Source organism: Rattus rattus, chromosome 12, assembly GCF_011064425.1.
Source record: "Rattus rattus isolate New Zealand chromosome 12, Rrattus_CSIRO_v1, whole genome shotgun sequence".
Classification (NCBI taxonomy): domain Eukaryota; kingdom Metazoa; phylum Chordata; class Mammalia; order Rodentia; family Muridae; genus Rattus; species Rattus rattus.
The window spans coordinates 70,452,852-70,466,333 of record NC_046165.1 but is presented as its reverse complement, the minus strand read 5'-3'; the positions used below and the strand labels follow the sequence as shown (position 1 = coordinate 70,466,333).

Genomic DNA, 13,482 nt, shown 5'->3' with positions numbered 1-13,482 from the left:
GCTGCTTCTCCCAGAGGACCTGGGTTCAATTCCCAGCACCCACATGGTTGCTCACATCTGCCTGTAAGTCCAGTTCCGGGGCTTCTAACAGTCTCTTCTGGCCTCTGCTTGCACCATGTATGCACATGATATACATAAGTTTTGCAGGTAAAACACTCATAAACATAAGATAATAGGAATAGTTTTTAAGCAAAAAATGGGAAAGAAGGAGACTAAAAAAAAAGAGCAAAGTATTGTCAATATTGAATGTAGATTAAAAATACCTTGGTATTCATCCTGCTATTTTTAAATTTTCTTTTACAGATAAACTTTTCTCTAAATAAATTGGGAAACTGCTTCACGTGAACCATCATTTGCACAGACGGGTTGGTGACATTTACAGGAAGGTTTTAATATAAAGTGAGAGACCTTAGTTCCTCCCAGGCAGCCCTGACCTTCGTTTGACCTCGGAAGTCTCCCACTGGCTGGTTTCTCTGGACCATGGTTGAGTAGCTTCTGAGAAGCCTGCTCTCCTCCTGAGCTGACACCAGCCAGACCCTGCCTCGCCTCAGCTAAGCAGACTGTAGAATTTTGCTGTCAGTTGTATTCCACTCTTTGCTTTGGAAGAGGCATTAGGTCCTCCTGTCACAGGAATGTAAGTGGCTGTGTGCTAAGATGAGGTGTGTGTCTGGCGGCTTTATTATAACATTTCCCACTGCTAGCCATGGTGACAAAATGGTTTCCAATCAGTCAGAGCTCCTAACACTCCTCAGGGGCGGGTAGACAAGCCCACATTTAATCCACTTCCTCTCTCCTAGATGAAGCCTCTAGGCCTCTGGGGCAGGCTGGTACATCTACCTTCCTCTATCTGCATAGCAATCAAGTTCAGATCTGTCTTAGGACCCACTGAGCTCTTCTGCCACCCACTGTCTCAGTCACTGTCTGCTGCTATGAAGAGACCACAAACACAGCAACTCAAAGAGAGCATTTAACTGGGGACTTGCTTGGTCTCAGAAGAGGGACTGGAGTAGTAGCTGAGAGCTACATCCTGGTCCATATGCAGAACCTGGGTCTAACACAGAGTTTTAAAACTTCAAAGCCGGGGTTGGGGATTTAGCTCAGTGGTAGAGCGCTTGCCTAGCAAGTGCAAGGCCCTGGGTTCGGTCCTCAGCTCCGGAAAAAAAAGAAAAAAGAAAAAGAAAAAAAAAACAAAACTTCAAAGCCCCAGTGACACAGTACTTCCAAGGCCACACCTCCTAATCCTTCTAATCCTATCAGAGTTCCACTCCCTGATGACAAAGGATTCAAATATATTGGCCTATGGGGCCCATTCTTTTTTTTTTTTTTTTTCCCCTCCCCACCCTCTCCCCATTGCCGCCCTCCCCCCAACAGTCTAGTTCACTGGGGGTTCAGTCTTAGCAGGACCCAGGGCTTCCCCTTCCACTGGTGCTCTTACTAGGATATTCATTGCTACCTATGAGGTCAGAGTCCAGGGTCAGTCCATGTATAGTCTTTAGGTAGTGGCTTAGTCCCTGGAATCTCTGGTTTGCTTGGCAGGGGCCCATTCTTATTCAAACACACACCTACACAGACTTCAGTATTCTTTTTACATCTTTGACCAAGGAAAATGACTAAAACTCTAAGGCATAATACTACAACTTTATTCAGGAAATTATTACATGGGGCTGAGGCAAAACAGATATGCACGGAATTTTATAAATCTGATAGCTACATTTCCAGAAGAGACCCAGTCACTGTAAACAAGAAAGAAACCAAAAGGGTGTCGTGAAGACTGCAGTGTTTTAAGCAAGTGTCCCCATATTCCCCTGTGGTGGAGGTGGTCCACTGAGCAGGAAGAGAAGGTGGCCATGAAGAATCCATGCTTCCTGGTTCTGCCTACATTCAACTCAGCGGTAGGCCTTGCTAAACTCCTGGAGGGCCCAGCGCTTGTTCTCAGTTGCCAGTTTGAGCTGGGTGTACTCCTTCACCAGGTTCTCAAAGTCTTCTCCCAGGACCTCATAGGTGTGCAGGGCCAGTCTCGATTTCTCCATGTCCTGCTCTTGGAGGCGAATGGCTCCCTCCAAGTGGTCCCTAAGAGCCCCGGCAGAGAAAGTTCAATAGAGGATGTGAGTCGTCAGAAAACGGACAGGTATAGAGACCTGCCAACGGGGACAAGTCTGAAGAGTGTGGGAGAGGCCGTGAACAGTGGCGTCCAGCTCTTGGGGTTCTTACCTAATGAGGCGATGTACTTCCACTTTCTCGGCACTGTAAGTGTCAGACAAAATCTTGAGCTCCTCCATCCTGACAGAGGGAAGGAAGAAATACAACATGGAAAAAACAAAAACAAAAACCACAGTCAAGGTACAGGGATGAGAGAGAAGTCACTGGGAATCCCCAAGCAACTGACATCACAGTAAAACACCTACTTCACAAGACTATAAAATAAACACTTAACAGTGTTGTAAGTTTTTGAATCATACACTGCTGTGTGACACTTCCTGGGACCCACCGGTCCGAGCGTGGTGAAGAGAGTGATGAGGAACAGGGCTGGCGTGAGAGACAGAGTCTCTTTGATCCACCGTGCTCACAGCTCACCTCATCTTGAGGATCATAGCACTGCACTTGATCTCCAGGTACTGGGTGTTGATGCGGTCCAGCTCCGACTGAGTCTTCAGCCGGTGCTCCTGAAGAAGCCTCTGCAGTAAACTGAGGCAGCGGAGCAGCACCTGGACCCCAAGACAACAAGCAAGCCGTAAGAGGAGGAAGCTCTGGCTTAGCGGAAGGAGCCCCGGCGTCAAATGGAGGAGACTAGGCCACCGCCCAGCATACCTGGGAGTACGTGGTCCTCTTCTTCTCCAGCAGCACCAGCTGCTCCTTCTGCTGGCCCTTGGCCTCCACGCACTGCTGCTTCTCCCTGACGAGGACCTCGGTCAGCGTCCAGACCTTCGCTGCTTTCAGCTTGTCTCCATCAGTATCTGGGCACAGATAAGGGGACAGGGAACCCCCAATGGACACTGCTCTGCAATGTCCATTGCATGGCTCTCCCCTGCCTCTTAGAGTTAGGCTCTCACTGGGTGCTCCAGGATGTCCAAGGAATTCAAAGGACTATGTCTACTGCAGCCCAAGTACTAGGTAACCCCTCAGCTTTTGTTTTGTTGTTGTTGTTTTTGATATTGATTTGAGATGAGGTCTCACTGTGTAGCCCTGGCTGGCCAAGAACTTGCTATGCAGACTACTAGGCTGGCCTCAAAGTCAGAGGTCCATCTGCGTCTGCGTCCCAGGTGCTAGGATTAAAGATGTGCGCCATTACACCCAGCTTATTTGGATTTACTGTGAGTTATGTAATTGTGGGGGGAGGGTCCGTGCAAGGGAGTGCACAAGGCACTCACAGGCATGGGAGCGCATGCAGAGACTAGAAACTTCCCAGTCCTTCTAGAATGTCTGGGAATGTCTTCTGCAAGAGCCTCTTAACTGATCAGTCAATTCTCCAGCCCAAGCCTCGAATTCCTTTCTTTTCCTGGTTTTTATTTTAAAGATTTATTTATTTATTTTATGTACAGCATTCTGCCTGCATAGGTGAATGCAGGCCAGAAGAGGGCACCAGATCTCATTACAGATGGTTGTGAGCCACCATGTGGTTGCTGGGAATTGAACTCAGGACCTCTAGAAGAACAGCCAGTGCTCTTAACTGCTGAGCCATCTCTCCAGCCCCTGGTTTTTATTTTAAAATGATGTGTGTGCATGTGTCTATAGCGATGTGTACATGTGAGTCCAGAAGAGGGTGCCAGATCTCAGGGAGCTGGAGTCATAAGCGCTTGTGAGCATCCTGAAATCCAGGGTCCTCTGGGAGACCAGGGGTCTCTCAGCCACTGAGTACCTCTACAGCCTGCAGTCCTACATGCTTAAACCACAAAACAAAGATAAGGGGGACCCGGATACACTGAACTTCTCTCTTTGCCATTCTTACCTCCTGAGGAAGCAATTCATCTTTTCCTGAAGCGAGAGATCACCCAGCTCATTGATTCCACAAGTAAAGGAGTCCTGACAAAGCCTGTTCCAATCCCACTACCAAGGAAATAATCAAACATTTCTGATTCAGAAGTCTCAGAGTAGTCTAAACCGGGCATGGTGGGTCATGTCAATAATCCCAATACTTGGGAGACTGGGACAGGATTGCCACAGGTTTGAGACCAACCTGGGTAACACAGTGAGTGAGTTCCTGGCTAGACAGCCTGGAATACAGAGTAAGACTTGCCTCAGACCCACATCAAACTGAGAAACCTGGCCAGCCAGGGAACAGAGGGCATAGAGCAGGCCGGGGCGGCTCTCACCTGAACTGGGGTCATGGTAGCACAGTAGAGAGAAGCATTTCCTCTTGAGCTGCTCCTCCACCTCCTGCTGGAGCCGAGCCTTCATCCACACGAAATCCTGGAGGCACACAGACGGTTAGCACGAGGAAGACCTTCCGGTAGGTGTGAGAACACAGACAGCCTCACAACCAAAGAAACGGCACCAGGAGAGCCAGGAATGGTGACTAACTCATCCTAACATTTGGGAGACTGAGGCAGGATGGGGAATTCAAGGCCAGAGACCACATGAAACCCTGTCTCAAAAACACAAACTAGTAACACTAAGCAAATTGTGTATATCCACATAGTAGAACCCTACCAGGTGTTGTTTATTCTTGTCATACCGGGGATTGAAATCAGGACCCTGGGCATGCTAGGTATGGGCTCCACCATTGAGCTATGGCCCCTTCCCCGGGAGTGCTTTAAGCTGATACAATGAAGCTATCAGTCACCCTGTGCCCACACTAATGGAAGAAGCATTTTATTTCTTTATGTTTATTATTGTTTCTTTGGGGAAAGCTGTTTGTGGTGGTTTTGTTTGTTTGTTAGCTTGAGACAGTCCTGGTACTCGCTACGTAGACCAGCCTGGCCTCAAACTTACAGAGATTCACCTGCCTCTGCCTCCAAGTGTTAGGATTTCTTTTTCTTTTCTTTTTTTTTTTTTAATTAACTTGAGTATTTCTTATTTACATTTGAATGTTATTCCCTTTCCGGTTTCCGGGCAAACATCCCCTAATCCCTCCCCTCCCTTTTTTATGGGTGTTCCCCTCCCCATCCTCCCCCAACAATCACGTTCACTGGGGGTTCAGTCTTAGCAGGACCAAGGGCTTCCCCTTCCACTGGTGATCTTACTAGGATATTCATTGCTACCTATGAGGTCAGAGTCCAGGGTCAGTCTATGTATAGTCTTTAGGTAGTGGCTTAGTCCCTGGAAGCTCTGGTGATTTCTTTTTTTTTTTTTTTTTTTTTTTTTTTTTTGTTTTTTTTCGGAGCTGGTCTTTTTTTTTTTAAAGATTTATTTATTATATGTAAGTACACTGTAGCTGTCTCCATACATACCAGAAGAGGGCATCAGATCTCATTATAGATGGTTGTGAGCCACCATATGGTTGCTGGTATTTGAAGTCAGGGACCTCTGGAAGAGTAGTCAGTGCTCTTAACCACTGAGCCATCTCTCCAGCCCAGGATTTCTTGTTAAAGATTTCCTTCTATGTTTATGTCTGTTTGGGGGAATGTTCACAGGTGAATGTAGGTGCCCACGGAGTCCAGAAGTAGGTGGACCCTGGAGCTGGAATTATAAGCAGTTATGTTCTACCCCAGGTTGGTCCTGGGGACTTAACTCCTATGCAAGAGTGTATGTACTCATAGCGACTGAGTGTCTCTCCAGCCTTAGCCACTACTCTTCAACTACCTCTGTTGATTGGAGTCCTTTTGGTTTTTAAAGGCAGTCTCCTGTAGCCCGAGCTGCCCTTAACTCACTAAATAGCCAAGGATGATGTTGAACTTGAGGTCATGAGTTCATGGCCAGTCTGAGGCCAATGTGGTCTACAGAGTGATAACCTGTCTAAGAAAAGCCAAGGGGATGGGTCAAGGGTAGCAGAGCATGCCTTTGTTCCCAGTGCTCACTCAGGAGGCAGGGGCAGGTGGATCTTCCTGAGTTCAAGGCCAGCCTGACCTACACAGAGAGTTCATCCAGCCACAAGAACAGGGTTAGGGTTAGGCCTGTCTCCTAAACGAGTTTTTAAAAGGGAGAAGACTGCAGAGATGGCTCAGAGGTTGAGAACACTGGCTGTTCTTCCAGAGGACCCCAGTTTGCTTCCAACTTTACAACTGTAGCTCCAGTTCCAGGACATCCAACCCGTCACCCCGTCACGCCTCCGCAGGTATGCGGTGCACAGACATATATGCAGGCAAAGCACTCACATGTTTAAAAATGAGAGTGAGCAGAGAATAGAATACCGTTAGCACACGTTGTTTAAGTAACACTGCACTTCACCCAGTCAGTGTCTGGCTGAGAGGCAGAGCAAGTAGAGACTGTGTCTGCATTGGGAAGTGTCTCAGTAAGACACACACATCGTGTGGCCATGGTAACTGAGGCCTGCCACCTTCACAAGTTAGCCTGGTGCAAACAGGGCTACCCCAAGAAGTGGAGCAACCCGGCTGACAGAAACACTGCCAGGGCTGGGCAAATCATCCAAAATTATCTGTCACAGACCCAGAAATGGACTCCGAGAAGGAACACCAGCTAAACCAAAGAGGGTAGTGATGCAGTGCCCAGCTCATCCAGTCTGTGGAGATTTGCATATGCTTGGCCCAGGGAGTGGCACTATTAGAAGGTGTGGCCTTGTTGGAGGAAGTGTGTCACTGTGGAGTTGGGCTTTGAGACCCTCCTCCTAGCTGCCTGAGGATGCCAGTCTTCTGGCTGTCTTCAGAACAAAATGCAGAACTCTCAGCTCCTCCAGTGCCATGCCTGCCTGGATGCTGCCATGCTCCTCCTGCCTTGATGATACTGGACTGAACCTCTGAACCTGTAAGCCAGCCCAATTAAATATTGCCCTTTATAAGAGTTGCCTTGGTCACGGTGTCTCTTCACAGCAATGGAACCCTAACTAATAAGATACAGTCATCATATAAACAAGACGGAATGCAACTCTAGATGTAGCACTTCAGGCCTTCTAGTCTTATGTGTAATATTTTCCTTGAGTCTGACCACATGATCTGTAGCATTGTTAGAAAAACAGTAAAGCTTAATAAGAAAATATTAGGTGCTGGAGAGATGGCTCAGCGGTTAAGAGCACTGGCTGCTCTTCCAGAGGTCCTGAGTTCAAGTCCCAGGACCTACATGGAACTCTAGTTCCAGGAGATCCGATGGCCTTTTCTGGCCTCCATGTGCACTCCACATACATTGTGCATAGACATACAATTAGGCAAAACACACATTAGCTGATGAAGAGGAAGAAGAAGATGACTTGTTTGAAAAGGAAAAAACAGAGAAAATGTTAGCACACAAGAGGCCTTGGGTTTGATCCCCTAGCACCTCATAAATCAAGCATGGTGGTGCACACATGTAATCCCAGCACTTGGGAGGTGTAGGCAGGTGGATCTAAAGTTCAAGGCCAACCTGAAATAAATATGTGAGATCCTGCTGAAAAGGATGAGAGACAGACAGACAGACACTTGATACACAAGAACCTAACGTTTGATCCAGGGTCCATTCCCAACCTGTGAGGGAGGCATGAGCTCCAGGAGATCGGCCTTCTCCAGCCCTAGCAGTGGGGGCATCTCCTTCTCCCGCCCAGGACCGGAAAGTTGTGTCAGCTCAGTTACAAGCAGCCGCTGTTCAAGGGTCTCATGAAACTGAAAATGAAAAGAAAGCAAGAAAAAATAAGACTGTAAGACTTCTGACTTAACCGGGAAGCGGTGTCGCATACCTTTAATCTTAGCACTCGGGATTCAGAGGCAGGAGGATCTCTGTGAGTTCCCGGTTAGCCTGGTCAACAGAGGGAGTTCCAAGGCAGCCACACAGAGAAACCCTGTCTTGTAATAAAAACGAACAAACAAACAACTTTTGACTCGGCCTTTCATCCTAGTAACCTGGAGGCAGAGGCAGGCAGATCTCTGTGCGGTTGAGGATAGCCTGGTCTACAAAGCCAGTTCCAGGCCAGCCAGGGCTACCCAGTAAGGGCTACACCATCTCAAAAGAACAAAAAAGAACTTCACAGCCATGTCTTCCATCCTGGCCATCTCCTCACACATTTCAGGGTCCTCAAGCAAGTGACCACCTCAGAGAACTGAATTACTGGGATTCCTTCCACCTCCCTGTACCCCTGTCCATTCTTCCTTTCTTTCCTCCTTCTCTCTCTCCTTTTCCCTCTTCCTACAGGGGCTCCCTGTGTTGCCCAGGTTAGCCCCAAATTCCTACATTTTAGCTCTTTCCACAGCCTCATATGCTGCCACAACTGGTTAGCCTGGTTGTCCTCATCCCTGGACCTAACACCTACTTCATTTCTCCGGCCTCACCTTTTTGTCTTCGGAGGTTAGGTTTGTATCTTGGGCCTTCACATAGTAGTCCACCAGCAGCTCTTGGATAACTCTCTGTAAGATCTCGTACCTCAGCCATGCTGTCTTACGAAGTCGAACTTCACTCCACGCCTCAAAACAAAATAGAACCCCTGTCTGAGACCGTTTGTCTCTCAAGGGCTTTACCCTCCGCTTCCTGCTGCTGTCCCTCCTCCCGGGGGCTTTACCTGAGCCTGCTCCTTGGCCAGCGTGAGGCTTAAGCCACTCTCGTCCACGTGCTGGGCGAGACTGAGCAACAACTTGCTGAAATACGGATTCTGTATGAGGTCCTCCTCCGTCAGGGCACACGGAGGAAACTGCTTGTCACACACTTAAAAAATGACACACAAAGCAAATACATGGACGCCTTGCTTTAGATAACTGGGCATAACATTGCTTATTTCTAAAAACGGAAAACAAAATCAAACCCTGTGATTTCAGTAGGAAAATTCTCTAAATATAATGCAACTTAAATGGAAAACGAGGAGAGCTAGGAGCAAGGACACACACACCTGTAGTTCCTGCTACCAGGAGACCAAGGTGGGAGGGAGGGTCCTTTAAGCACAAGAATCTGACATCAGCCTGACAGCATAGTGAGATGTTGCCAAAAATAAATAGTTGCTGGCTGTTTAGACTGCCCGGCGGGTAAGGACATGTGCAGCCGCGCCCAGTTGGTCAGAAGCCACAGGACAGAATGCAAGCACCAACTCCCAAAAGGTGTCTTCTTTCCGGAGCTGGGGACCGAACCCAGGGCCTTGAGCTTGCTAGGCAAGCGCTCTACCACTGAGCTAAATCCTCAACCCCAGGTGTCATCTGAACCCTACACTCCAGAGCTCACAGGAACAAACAAACAGATAAAAAAAAAAAATACTTGGCTGTGGTAGCACACACTTGGCATCTCGGCATTAGAGTTGGGAGTTCGAGGCCCGCTTGGGCTACATGACCTCCACAGAAGAGCCTGTGTTACATGGCAAGACCCTGCCTCAAAACATAAATCGCAAATAAACCAGAAACAACACTCAGATTAGCAAGCATTTACTTTGTACGGAAGGATGCTAACCAAAGGGAGGAAGGGAGGAACTAAGGATGCTGCGTATTGCCAGGGACTTGAACACGCCAGGCAAGGGCTGTACCGTGAGCTGCAGCTCTAGTGGCAAAGTCAAGGTCTTGGTAAATAGAAATGTAAGGATGGGGGGTGTGGGTCAGTGGCAGAGCATGTGCTTGCTGTGGACTTGGTTCGCTCCCCAGCTCCAAGAGAAAAAAATAAAAGAGAGAGATCTTTTAGTATGGGTCACCACAGTAGCCAAAATACTTCATCCATGCATGCGCTTACTAGAAACTTTGCTTTTTAAGTTTTTCTATGTAGCCCCAGGGTGGCTTTGAATTTGTAATCCTCCTGCCTCAGCCACCTCAGTGCTGGGATTACAGGCATGTGTCACCAAGCGTGGCCAATATCGTCAGAGTTCTTGAGGGAGAAACAGACATTTGAGTTCCAACTGTGGATAAGGTCTCACTCATTCACACCAGCAAGGCTGAGGAAGGAGAAGCGAGAGATTACCCAGCCACTTAGAATTCCCTCCGTGTAAGCAGAGCCGAGTAACCCTTGTGGGCAGCACAGGTACAAGAGAACATGGAGAGGTCGGTGTCCTGTGGTTACCTCATCTCTCTCCCAGGGGCTCTGCTGACGGCTTCTACCGTTATCTACCACACACACATTTATTCTTGGGATTATTATGTCCATAGTCATTTTAGAGAATAAGAAATAAATCTTTTACTTTCATTTGCAGGCACAAAACTGGGTGTGGTAAGGCACATTTATAATCTCCAAAACTGTGAGGTGGAAGCAGAAGAATCAGAAGTTCAAGGCCAGCCTGGGCTACCAGAGAAACATGAAAAGACAAGTAGGAAAGAAGCCTTTAAGGGACAGGCCAGCCGCCCTTACCTTGGCAATAGATTGCCAGTGCACCATGGCATGCAACATCTATTGTCCAATCTGCTTCTTATTAAAGTGCCCTCCTAGATTCTACTCGCCTCAGAAATGGGGGGTGGGGTGGGGGGCTGTGAGTGAAACCGTTCTTGTGGGCTTTGTGAACCTTTTTCATCTCAGGAGACAAGGATCTGGACAAGACCTCTGGAAAGGTCATCAGGCCCTTTGCTGATATCTATCTACCTGTGGTGGGCTGAATAGATTTGGTCCCCATAGATTTATGTGTGTGGATGCTTGGTTATAGGGAGTGGCACTGTTAGGAAGTGTGGCCTTGTTGAAGGAAGAGTCACTGTGGAGACAGACTGTGAGGTTATATATATATATATATATATATATATATATATTTCAAGCTATGCTCAGTGTGAGACACAGCCTCCTTCTGCTGCTAGCAGATGAAGACGTGGAACTCTCAGCAACTCCAGCACCATGTCCGCCTGCAGGCTGCCATGCTTCCCGCCATGATGATAATGGACTGAACCTCAGAAACTGTAAGCCAGCCTCGGTTAAATGTTTTCCTTCATAAGAGTTACCGTGGCCATGGTGTCTCTTCCCAGCGGTGAGACCCCACCTTGGACACGACCCTTACCTTGCTGCAGTATTTCCACCCCTTCTCCAGGCGAGCAGAAATCTCCGGACGCCATCTGGGTCTTTTGGTATTATCTGTACGGAAACAAATGGAAGGAAATGCAAGTTGAACAACCCCCTGGCTGTTCCAGCTAAAGCTACCTTAGGCGGTCTCACAAGCCCAGCCTGGGCTCCAACTCTGTGCCCCTGAGGCAAACTTTGAACCTTGACCCTCTTCCTCCCGGGTGTTAGGATTAAGGTTCGGGCCACCACTTCTGGCTCAGAGATGTGTCTTATAGAGCAGGGCTATATCTAACATCAGGATCCCCAAATTCCTTAGCATTTTATGAATAAACTTACAAATAAATACCAGAATACCTTACATTCCAAGAACAAAAGGTCTCCCAAGCAGTCCAAAAGATGGCTCTACTTCACCCTACCCACCCAAGTCCACTAAGGTCAAATGGAAGGTGTCTTCCTTCCACTACCATTGTGCTCCGAGCTACAAACTGCTGCTCTCATGTTCCCAGTAAACTGAGGGGTGTAGGTGCTGGTGGGGGATCCCAGTGTGCCTCCTGCCCAGTGACAGCTCAGCTACGGCATATCACACTGGTTTTCTGGTGCTTCTCTGACAGTGTCATCTCAGGGAAGAGCTGTCTGTCTGGGGGTAAGAGTGACAGACACTTGAACTACAACAGCTTTTCCAGTAACAATGTTCCTAGAGAGGCCCTACAATGCCCCACAGAGCTGAAGTTATGGGGACATAGCTATGGGTGTTTTGCCAGAACTTGGTGCACCTTGAAAAGAATCAACAGAGAGCGATGAGCAACTCAACAGGAACACAAACGTTGCCCGCCCATTCTTTCCCATTTATTGCTTTACCCTCTCCTCCAAATGGCAGCTGAGCCCGAGAAGCAGCCTGAAGCTTATTAGGACTTAACGCTTCACGTCCACAGAACATTGGTTTATTCGCTCCTTTTATGAGTCACATGAAAGCAACTAGCCGTTTGTTTTGTAACGTGGTGTAGGGGAATCAGCTGAGGAGGCGCAATGCTAAGGCATTAATTTGTGGCTCTGCCACCCCAATGTTTTCTGTGTGAGTTTTAAGTGAAACGCTCGCTTTTCTGGTGCCAACACTGTTCCACCTGCAAAGCCGCGATAACGATTCCTGCCTTGCACGAAACATCAAAAATTAATAACAATCGACTTGTCAACAAAAGCTATTTAGTTAAGTTTTACCAATAAGTTCGGTTTTATCGATTCAGAATGTTGTTGAACTACACCTACAAATAAAGTTTTGCGGGTCAGTTAGGCACCCAGCCACGAGGGTTTCAACCGCCCTGGGGTCCTCAGCAGAGCCGCCCGCCTTCTGCGACCACAGGAGGTGACCTCAGGCTGCACCCCCACCCTGCGCAGGCAGCCGGGGCCACACGCGCAGGAGCGCCGAGCTCTGACGCAGGCGTGCTTGAGCCCTCCAGCCGTCCCTGCACGCTGCACTGGACGCAGATTGATCGTGCCGACTGTTTTCACAAGAGGTGACCCTTCCAAGGCCGGAGATGATCAAGATGCAGAACGCGCTCTCCGGCGCCGTCCTACCGTCTGGGCCGCCAAGGAGTCCTAAGGGCGAGCGCGGCGTGGCCGCGAGCTCCGGGTCATCGAGCGCTAACCTGTACAGCTCGCTGCCAGAGCGCTGAGGCCCAGGCCTGCCCGGGATGGGCGCTCCCGCCAGCGTAGACACAACCGGTCTTAAATCAGCCGGGTGCGGGACGGGGCGGGGCCTTCGTTCCCGCCTGGCGAAGCCCCGCCCTGGGTGCGCGCGCTCCGCGCAACCGCCGCGGAGGCCGCTTGGAGCCTGGAAGTCGGAACTTTACCCATTTAATGGAGGATAAGATTTAAGGCACGGAAGGGTATATGGAGGTGACGGCCCAGCCCGGAAGCTTAGGCCTGCCACTGTGGTGCTCGAAGATCGAGCAAATGGCACTTCTGCCAAGGCGTTGTTGGTTTCGAGATCTTCCTGTCTCTGCCCACTGCACCCCAACTGATTTGTTTTTATGTAGAGATGTTGGACGAACGCATGCGCCATGTGTAGGCAGTGTCCACGGAGGCCAGAAGAGGGAGCCAGAGCCCTTTGAGCTGATGTTACAGGTGCTTGTGAGCTGCCAGATTTTGGGTTCAGGGACTTGAACGCAGAGCCTCTGGCCATCGCTCCAGCCTCACCTCTTGAATTTCTTAACCTGGGCTCCTCCGCTCTCCCTTTATTATTTTTTAAATCACGTTTTTACTTACTGTGTGTCCTACGTGTGCTGTGGAGGTCAGAAGACATTGCGGGAATCAGTTTTTTCCAAGCTACAGGTTCTGAGAGTGAAACCCACGTCATACATAGGCTTGATAGCAAGCCCTTTACCCATTGAGCCATGTTAACTGCCCTGCCCTCCCCCTTATTTCTCATCCTTCCTTACCCCCTACACTGGTTTTGTAGAACTAAGGGTACTCAATCAAGAGGTGACTTATTTTAAAAAATAATATGTTTACCTGAACCTGTAC

General features: G+C 48.8%; 1 protein-coding gene across 1 annotated transcript; it reads right to left on the bottom strand.

Moving 5' to 3' along the window:
* Positions 1–1,619: 1,619 nt before the first annotated feature.
* Positions 1,620–12,827, bottom strand: Haus4 (HAUS augmin like complex subunit 4). Its single transcript, XM_032918133.1, has 10 exons — positions 12,226–12,827; positions 10,961–11,034; positions 8,576–8,718; positions 8,349–8,480; positions 7,551–7,685; positions 4,311–4,407; positions 2,809–2,954; positions 2,575–2,705; positions 2,212–2,280; positions 1,620–2,070 (listed from the first exon to the last, which is right to left on the bottom strand). Exons 2-10 carry the CDS (start codon positions 11,013–11,015, stop codon positions 1,887–1,889), a joined length of 1,092 nt encoding a protein of 363 aa, XP_032774024.1. The 5' UTR covers positions 11,016–11,034; positions 12,226–12,827; the 3' UTR covers positions 1,620–1,886.
* Between the last annotated feature and the right edge of the window lie 655 nt (positions 12,828–13,482).